The sequence below is a fragment of the Oratosquilla oratoria genome, chromosome 40 (assembly GCF_046742065.1).
Source record: "Oratosquilla oratoria isolate Oo_2021 chromosome 40, ASM4674206v1, whole genome shotgun sequence".
Lineage (NCBI taxonomy): Eukaryota > Metazoa > Arthropoda > Malacostraca > Stomatopoda > Squillidae > Oratosquilla > Oratosquilla oratoria.
Window position 1 is genome coordinate 38,853,830 of NC_134816.1, and position 10,000 is coordinate 38,863,829.

Genomic DNA, 10,000 nt, shown 5'->3' on the forward strand with positions numbered 1-10,000 from the left:
ATATATATATATATATATATATATATCAGACCATTCCCCAGTCCCGGTGGCCAAGTCATGCATGGCCTCTGCTTGCATGTGTGTGTGTGTGTGCGTGCGTGTGTGTTTCCGTCCGTCCCCGCCAGCAAGCGCATTCATTCGTGGAAAAAATATATTTGTAATATCTTGTAACATTTTCCTTTCCTGGCAATAGTCGGTCCATGATCACGTGACCGGTTAGGCCCGGTCAAGTGTCTAAGTCGATCTAAGTCAACTTTGAAATCTGTTGACGTTTTGGTCAGAATGTTTTCTCCAAGTCACGTGACTATGACGTCATGTGATGACGTCACTCGGATGTTTTAAAAATCTAGTATATGAAAAATCTGGCACAGTATCTTTGACAAAACTGGCACTATGTTCAGAACAAAACTGACAATGTGTGAAAACTAGCAATCTCTAACAAAACTGGTACGATGACTGATGTTCATAACTGGTAATCTCTGACAAAACTGTCAGTTTTCCGACCTACCATTCGAATGTAAAAAATGACTACAAGTGAGCCTGACATTTGGTCACTTTATTTTCATTTATTTATTATCATTATTTTTTAATCTACAAAGTAAATATTAAAAAAATCAAAGATATAACTGATGGACACAATGACAAAATGCTTGGGTCACAGTTCATCGCCTCCTGGCGGGAGTTCCGGCTGACTGACCTCCTGACATTTGGCTGACGACAGGTCAAGCAGTTGAAATCTATTCTAGTCCACCTTAGCTCCCTCCCTCCTTCCCTCCCTCCCTCCTTCCTTCCCTCCCTCCTTCCTTCCCTCCTTCCTCTCTACCCTCACCCTTTTCTTCCTTCCCTCTTCCCTATCTCCCCTGTACCTCCCCAATTCCTCCTCTCTACCCTCCCTTCCCTTCTTCCTTCCCTCCCCTTTACCCTCACTCTCTTCCCTCTACCTCCCCAATCCCTCCCCTTTATCCTCCCTTCCCCTCTTCCTTCCTTCACTTTCTCCCTCCCCACTACCCTCGCCCTTTCCTCCTCCTCCTCTCCCCTTACCCCTCCTCTTCCCTTCCCCCTTCTCTTCCCTTCCCCCTTCTCTCACCCTCTCCCTCCCCCTCCTCCTTCCCTCCCTCTCCTCCTTCCCTCCCTCTTCCCTCCATCACTTTCACTCTTCACCTCCCAAAACACGGGGGATCAAAAGCACAGCTGTCCAGGCAAATAGGCTGGGTTGGCACCACTGAATTCCTTTCATGCCAAATGTAGAAGGCTTCTTTCATAATAAGAGGGGTTGGGTGGGGGGTGGGTATATCAGTAAGTAACAAGCACACGAAGCAAACCCCCCATCCTCCCACAGAAAGGGGAAAGGGGGGTGGAAAGAGAGGGAGAAGGGGATGAAGAGGGGGAAGGAGGTGGAGAGAGAGGGAGAGATCCCTCTGAAGTGGTCTCTCTGTCTGTCTCTGTCTGTCTCTGTCTGTCTCTGTCTCTCTCTATCTCTCTCTATCTCTTTCTTTCTCTCGCTATCTCTCTATCTCTTTCTCTCGCTCTCTTTCTCTCTCGTGCCCACTTGACGTCCAGGATGCGAAGTCGATGGCATGATACCGCCGCCCGTAAGTGACTTGAGTGACGCCTCTATGGACCAGAGCAGCGCAGCGTCCTTGAATCTCTCCGTAACCATGGATAGAAGCGCTGGTGATTGAGGGACGCCTTTAATGAACTTGTGGACTTTCTTCCCCTTCCCCCCCCTGTAATGAATAAAATCGTCTGGCGGCAGCCGGGTTGAAGGGACAAGGACCGACAGGTACATAAGGGGGATTTTTGTGTGCGAGAAAGGTATGGGTGAGAGAGAGAGAGAGAGAGAGAGAGAGAGAGAGGAGAAAGAGAGGATGTAAAATGGGGGTGAGAGGGAGGGAGAGAGAGAGTTGGGGAGATAAGATAGGGGGAAAAGAGAGAGGTGGGGGAGGGGGGTCGATGGGGTTTAGGGAAAGAGAGCTGATGACCTTGACTTGTGGGCGTTCCCCTACGCACGCTGGCAACAGACCAACAACTTTGACTCGCTTTGGGGCCGTGAGGGTGGGTGGGGGGGGAGGGGTGGCCGTTGGCTGATAAACTGGCTGGTTGGCTGCGTCCAGCAATGTACACTCGTCTCAAAATAATAATGTCCCATTCAGCCCTGTTCACACTAGCGGTTTCAACCGCGGCGGTTCGATTACATTGTAAGTCAGTGGACGCGTTCACACGCGACCGCGCGGTTTTTCCTTGAGTATGCGGTACCGCCGCGATTTCCGTGCGGTTCGAACCGCTAGTGTGAACAGGGACTTGGTGTTTTAATTCCATCTCTGGCTGAGGACAGGGGCAGGTGAATTAATGCCAGCAGGTGGATAGAGGCTACTTTTACCCATTGCAGCTTTGAGAAAATGACCCTTGTCGGAGTTGTCGCTTTTATTCTTTGCTCAGCGGATCTATGTATGGCAACACCGCCAGCTGATTGGCTTCATGTTGCCATATAGTTTTTTTTTTTTTTACCGTTGACTTTCCTTCACTCAGTCAAAGGTTAAAGCTTGACCTCGATTAAGTTCTGCGGTAGTTAAGTCTTTTTATGTTTATTGTAGCTGCAAGGCGGTAAATTCGGTCGTAGTAACCTTCCCTTGTTATGCAATGATATGATAATGAACAACAATAATAATGATGTAATTAATAATGATTAAAATAATGGTTAATCTAGATATATATGGCACCCCTCCCATTACACAAACGACCTTGAGGATCAGGAGGAGGAAAATGAAAATCCTGATCCATTTAGCAACGAAACTGGAGAAAGAACTTGTTGATCTACGTGACTGTTAAGCCCAGTGTTCTTTGACACCCCTACGGCCTAGAGTTACGCGATTAGGGAGGAGCTGGTTAGGATAATGATGACTTGTTTACTTTGGGGGGTAGAGAGCGCTCTCTGGCCTGGTTGGGTGGTGGTGGTCGCTACTTTTCGGTACGGAGATTAAACGTGTACTGCACGCCTGAATGAAATGTAATTGACACGGGTGACTGTCTTACCTGCAAATTCCAATAGTAAAAAATACAAATGAAAATGTGATTAGATGAATAAATAAACAAGTAAATAGATAAATGAATAGATATGATATCTTGATTGTAATCACTCTTTCCCTCTCTTCTCTCCTTTCTCTCCCCTCTCTTCTTCTCTTCTTCCCCCTCAACTCTTTTCACTTCCCCCCTCCCCTCCACTCTTCTATCCTCCCCTCTTCTCTGCTCTCCTCCCCTCCACTCTTCTCTCCTCCTCCCCTCCACTGTCCCCTCCTTCTCCATCACCTCTCTTCTCTTTTCTCCTCCCCTCCACTCTTCTCCTCCCCTCCACTCTTCTCCTCCCCTCCACTCTTCTCCTCCCCTCCACTCTTCTCTGCTCTCCTCCCCTCCACTCTTCTCTTCTCCTCCCCTCTACTGTCCCCTCCCCTCTACTGTCCCCTCCTTCTCCATCACCTCTCTTCTCTTTTCTCCTCCCCTCCACTCTTCTCCCCATCCCCCGTCCTCTATACTCTTCTTTCCTCCCCCTCCCATCCCCTCCACTCTCCTCTCCTTCCCCATACCCATCCCCTCCACTCCTCTCCTTCCCCATCCCCTCCACTCTCCTCTCCTTCCCCATCCCCTCCACTCTCCTCTCCTTCCTCTCCCCTCCCATCCCCTCCCCTCCACTCTCCTCCCCCTCCACTCTCCTCCCCCTCCCATCCCCTCCACTCTCCTCTCCTTCCCCATCCCCTCTACTCTCCTCTCCTTCCCCATCCCCTCTACTCTCCTCTCCTTCCCCATCCCCTCTACTCTCCTCTCCTTCCCCATCCCCTCCACTCTCCTCCCCCTCCCATCCCCCCACTCTCCTCTCCTTTCCCATCCCCTCCACTCTCCTCCCCTCCACTCTCCTCCCCCTCCACTCTCCTCCCCTCCACTCTCCTCCCCCTCCCATCCCCTCCCCCTCTCATCCCTTTCACTCTCCTCCCCCTCCCATCCCCTCCACTCTCCTCCCCCTCCCTTCCACTCTCCTCCCCCTCCCATCCCCTCCACTTACCTCTCCTTCCACATCCCCTTCACTCTTCTCCCCCTCCCATCCCCTCCACTCTCCTCCCCCCACTCTCCTCCCCCTCCCCATCCCCTCTCTCCTCCCCCTCCCCATCCCCTCTCTCCTCACACTCCCCATCCCCTCTCTCCTCCCCCTCCCCATCCCCTCTCTCCTCCCCCTCCCCATCCCCTCTCTCCTCCCCCTCCCCTCCCCTCCACTCTCCTCCCCCTCCCATCCCCTCCACTCTCCTCCCCCTCCCATCCCCTCCACTCTCCTCCCCCTCCCATCCCCTCCACTCTCCTCCCCCTCCCATCACCTCCACTCTCCTCTCCTTCCCCATCCCCTCCACTCGCCTCTCCTTCCCCATCCCCTCTCCTCTCCTTCCCCATCCCCTCCACTCTCCTCTCCTTCCCCATCCCCTCCACTCTCCTCTCCTTCCCCATCCCCTCCACTCTCCTCTCCTTCCCCATCCCCTCCACTCTCCTCTCCTTCCCCATCCTCTCCACTCTCCTCTCCATCCCCATCCCCTCCACTCTCCTCCCCCTTCCATCCCCTCCACTCTCCTCCCCCTCCCATCCCCTCCACTCCTCCCCTTCCCATCCCCTTCCCTCCCACCCCCGTCACTCTCCTCCCCCTCCCATCCCCTCCACTCTCCTCCCCATCCCCTCCCCTCCCATCCCCGTCACTCTCCTCCCCCTCCCATCCCCTCCCCTCTCCTCCCATCCCCTCCCCTCCCCTCCCCGTCACTCTCCTCCCCCTCCCATCCCCGTCACTCTCCTCCCCCTCCCATCCCCTCCACTCTCCTCCCCCTCCCATTCCCTCCACTCTCCTCCCCCTCCCATCCCTTCCACCCCTTCCACTCTCCTCCCCCTCCCATCCCCTCCACTCTCCTTCCCCTCTCCTACCCCTCCACTCTCCTACCCTCTCCTCTTCTCCTTCACCCTCCCCTCCCCTCCCCCTTAGTACCTTGACCCAGTTGTACCCCTCCAGTGTCCCCCCTTCCCCCTCCCACCAGTGCCTCCCTACCTCCTCCCCTCCCTTGTAAACTGGTTGAGTACTGACGGTGCCCGCTCAAGTTTCAGCACCACCACCACCAACAACAACCACTACCTTCTACCATCCACTACCACTATCCACTACCATCCACTATTACCACCACCATCCAGTATCACCGCCGTCCACTATCACCACCACCACCGCCCACTATCACCACCGTCCACTATCACCACCACCACCATCCACTACTCACTACCAGCCACTATCACCACCACCACCATCCACTATCACCACCATCCACTATCACCACCACCACCATCATCCACTATCACCACCACCATCATCCACTATCGCCACCACAACCATCCACTATCACCACCACAACCATCCACTATCACCACCACCATCCACTATCACCACCATCCACTATCACCACTGCCACCATCCACTATCACCACTGCCACCATCCACTATCACCACTGCCACCATCCACTATCACCACCACCACCATCCACTACTCACCACCACCACCACCATCCACTACTCACCACCACCATCCACTACTCACCACCACCATCCGCTACTCATCACCAGCCACCACGCTTCCAGTGTCGTGCCGCATTGCATTACTGCATCTGCGTCTGGCGATTTTATGACATTGTAAAGGTCGAGCAGGACTTCACAGGTGTCCAGTGTAATAAAAACGTCTCTAGAAAGGGGTGGATGACCTTGTCTGACCCTTCTTCCCGTCCACCTCCATCTCCCACTCCACCTCCCTCACAACTTCCTCCTCTCCCTCCCCCCTCCACTTCCTCCTCTCCCTCCCCCCTCCACTTCTCCCCTCCCTCCCCCCTCCACTTCCTCCTCTCCCTCCCCCCTCCACTTCTCCCCTCCTCTCCCTTCCCCCCTCCACTTCTCCCCTCCCTCCCCCCTCCACTTCTCCCCTCCCCCCCCCTCCACTTCTCCCCTCCCCCCTCCAATTCTCCCCTCCCTCCCTCCTCCCCTTTCCCCCTCCACCTCTTCCCCTTTCCCCCTCCACCTCTTCCCCTTTTCCCCTCCACCTCTTCCCCTTTCCCCCTCCACCTCTTCCCCGTTCCTCCTCCACCTCTTCCCCGTTCCTCCTCCATCTCCTCCCCTTTCCCCCTCCACCTCCTCCTCCCCTCTCCTCCTCCCCTCTCCCCCTCCCCCTTCGCCCTCCACCTTCCCCTTCCCCTCCACCTCCCCCTTCCCCTCCACTCCCCTTCCACTTCCCCTCCCCCTCCACTTCTCCCCTTCCCCTCCACTTCTCCCTTTCCACTTCTCCCCTTCCCCTCCACTTCTCCCCTTCCCCTCCACTTCTCCCTTCCACCTCCACTTCTCCCTTCCACCTCCACTTCTCCCCTTCCCCTCCACTTCTCCCCTTCCCCTCCACTTCTCCCTTCCACCTCCACTTCTCCCTTCCACCTCCACTTCTCCCCTCCCCCACCACTTTCCCCTCCCTCCACCCACTTCTTCTTCCATTGTAACACAAGTTGGCCCTCTCCCCCTCCACCTCCCCCTTCGCCCTCCACCTTCCCCTTCCCCTCCACCTCCCCCTTCCCCTCCACCTCCCCCTTCCCCTCCACTCCCCTTCCACTTCCCCTCCCCCTCCACTTCTCCCCTTCCCCTCCACTTCTCCCTTTCCACTTCCCCTCCACTTCTCCCCTTCCCCTCCCCCTCGACTTCTCCCCTTCCCCTCCACTTCTCCCTTCCACCTCCACTTCTCCCTTCCACCTCCACTTCTCCCTTCCACCTCCACTTCTCCCCTCCCCCTCCACTTCTCCCCTCCCCCACCACTTTCCCTTCCACCCACCCACTTCTTCTTCCATTGTTACACAAGTTGGCTTGATGTCTGGTGTTGACACCAGAATAGGAAAACAATGCTCCATGGCGGGGGGTTGGGGGGGGGGTTGGCGCCAGTGGCACCCTGAGGGGGACAAAGGTGCCGGCGTGGCCAGGGGGAGGTGGGGCTTAATTCCCAGCCAGTGTAACCTATCCTAACCCGATTTGACTTGACCTACTTTGACCTGTACTAATTTAACCTGATCTGACCTTGCCTAACTTAACCTGGCTTGACTTAATCTGACCTAGTTTGGCCTGACTTGACTTAATCTGACCTAGTTTGGCCTGACTTAAACGAACCTGACCTGGTCTGACCTGGCTTAAGCGAACCTGACCTAACCAGGAGCCTTAAAAAAATGGAAACGAGAGCAGGCGATAGTCATGTGTCTGCTCCAGGTCACATGGACCCTTCCTCCTATTATTCCCTCTTTCGCTCTTTCACTCGCTCCTTCTTTCCCTCTCTAACTCTATATCTGTCTCCTCTCTCTTCTCTCTTCTTTCTTCTCTTCCCCTCTCTCTTCTTTCTCCTCTCTCTTCTCTCGCCTCTCTTCTTTCTCCTCTTTTCTCTTCTTTCTCCTCTCTACTCTCTCGCCTCTCTTCTCTCCCCTCTCTTCTCTACCCCCCGTCTCTCTTCTCTACCCCCTCTCTTCTCTACCTCCCCGCCTCTCTCTCTCTCTTTCTCTCTCTCTCTTTCACAGCCCCGCGCGCATTTGTGATTTCTGAATACATCTATTGAAATCGTGAGCGAACGTGAGTGGAGATGGAATACTCTTGGGAAAAGACGGCGGCTCTAGCGGCGGGCGGACGAGAGAAGGGAAATCAGGGAAGGGGAGGGGAGGGCGCTCCTCTGCGTGGTGGAAGGGCATCGCCGCCTTGCGGGGAGATGGAGGGAAAGGGGAATGGGGTGGGGGGGAATGCGAGCCGCGATGGGGATCGAGAATGAGGTCGAGGGGGAGGAGGAGGAGGAGGATAGGTTTTCACTTGTGTACGTTGCAGAGGGAAAGGGTTGGGGGTCCTCCCCTGGCCTGGCGCAAGACTTACAGAGGGAGAGAGAGAGAGAGAGAGTGTGTGTGTGTGTGTGTGTGTGTGTGTGTGTGTGTGTGTGTGTGTGTGTGTGTGTGTGTGTGTGTGAGCGCCAGGTTAGTGTCTATGAAGACCTCACAACTGACGGTTTGCTTGAGGACCACAATGGAAATAAGCGTACATGCTTTTTGTGTTATCCTCGGCAATTTGCATTTATTATTCCGAACTATGTGTTCTTGTCATTATTTGCACTTCATGTACATTGATTCATTGCCAAATAAAGTCTATCTATCTAGGAACCATAATAAACTAACCCAAATTGAAATAACGAGTGTAATTTTTTTTTCTAATGTATGCAAATATCCTGAAGTCACTGTTTACTATAGTGGCGTGGCCGGGAAACTTGATTGGCCTCCTAGCACTGCCAGCAGTGCAGTGCCAGAGGCCAGTGCCTCGGTATCTCTCACATCCTCCCACTGTCTTATCGCCAACGGAGCACCACTTCGGTCGTCGGCCACATCGGCGCTTTCTAGTATCGTCCACACTTTAGATTTTCTAAGTGTGCGTGTGTGTGTTTCACTATGGTCTTGGATCACGTGCTGGACTCGTGATGGACAGCTATTACCCTGCCGGAGCTCAAAGCTCGTATGTGCACAATCTATAGATCACGCTGCGACCTAACACACACACATACACTAACTCCTTGCCCACAAGTGTGATGTGTGTGTGTGTGTATGTGTATGTGTGTGTGGTATGTGTGTATACTAGTTGTACTATAGCAGGATAGAACTGTGCACATGGGGTCCCGTCTCTGTTTCCACTCGCCAAAATTTGCTTTAAATCCGTTTATAATATTCCCGTGGATTATATTTCCATCCAATTTGTTCCATAAATTTATACATCTGTGTGGGAAGCTATACCTCCAAACATCTCAAACAAGTTGCCTTTTCAATATTCTAATTGTGTGTGTGTGTGTGTGCGCGTGCCTACTTTTAGTATAAAGGAAAGGAACTATGCTCGTTGGGTCCCGTCTTCTATATATTTTAAATCATGCCTGGTCTCGGATTCATGTACAGTTCCAACTTAATTTTTATGCTTGATTTCCAGTTATCATGTTTAATTTGGACTCTTGTATTGTTTGCGGTTTGGGCTGTATCACCTCCCCCCCCCCCAGCTATTCCACGTATTTATGCATCTGTATGGAAAACCTATTTTTTCACATCTTTAAGACGTGGTCTTTCTTAATTTGTTCCCATGACCTCTTAAAGACCTCCAGTCTTTAATTAGGACTTTTTGTACGTGTGTGTGTGTGTGTGTTTATTTTAACATCTTGTGAGATCACGTATGGTTTAGGCACATACTACCTCTGCTTTCGTGTTGCATTGTACTCGTTTTTAAGACTTTCTAGATCCTGGTGACTCAGATCAACAAGCAAACCCACAATCGAAGGATAAGGAACAGTTGAACTGTCGGGATGCAAGTTTGATGAACTAATCAGCTTTCATTTATGTAAAGATGTAATTGAATAGACTTCCTGTTGAGGCAATCACAAAGATTACAGTTAAAGACTCGGTAGACAATACGTAATGTGTTGTAATGACCTTGTGTGTGTGTGTGTGTGTGTGTGTGTGTGTGTGTAAATGTGTTTAGAGTTAGCTATCGGTACGGTCTTCTTTGATACACAATAACCACCTTGTCAAGTTGGGTAACTGAGACATAGTGATAGAGGGCAGACGACACACCCAATCGAACACTTGAGATATTGAGAGTATCCATTGCCGAATTCTCCTTCGTTGGCTGGCCCTATTTTTTTTTATTTATTTGTTGGTTAAATTTTTTGAATAATCACTCTATGAATTTTTTAATTCTCTATTTCTTGTTACGTGCTCTAGTGTGTAGATTGTATTTTACATAAGATTACTTGGCAGGAACGATAAGATTGTTTTATACACTGTTGATATGATTCACTTATCCGTGTTGTTTTGTTTCCTTTAGGTTGTTCGAAGCCGAGGAACAAGATCTCTTCACAGATCTCCAGAGTCTGCCCCGCAACGCCGCCCTTCGGAAGCTCAACGA

The 10,000-nt window shown here is 52.2% G+C and overlaps 1 protein-coding gene across 2 annotated transcripts in view; it reads left to right on the plus strand.

The window, feature by feature from the left end:
- Positions 1-10,000, plus strand: part of Past1 (putative achaete scute target 1) — a 109,207-nt gene that overhangs the window by 84,229 nt on the left and 14,978 nt on the right. For both annotated transcript variants that reach the window (XM_076177546.1, XM_076177545.1), the window contains exon 2: positions 9,920-10,000. This exon is cut by the window's right edge and continues 28 nt beyond it. In XM_076177546.1, coding sequence (XP_076033661.1) covers positions 9,920-10,000 — 81 coding nt within the window. The remainder of the gene's footprint in view (positions 1-9,919) is intronic.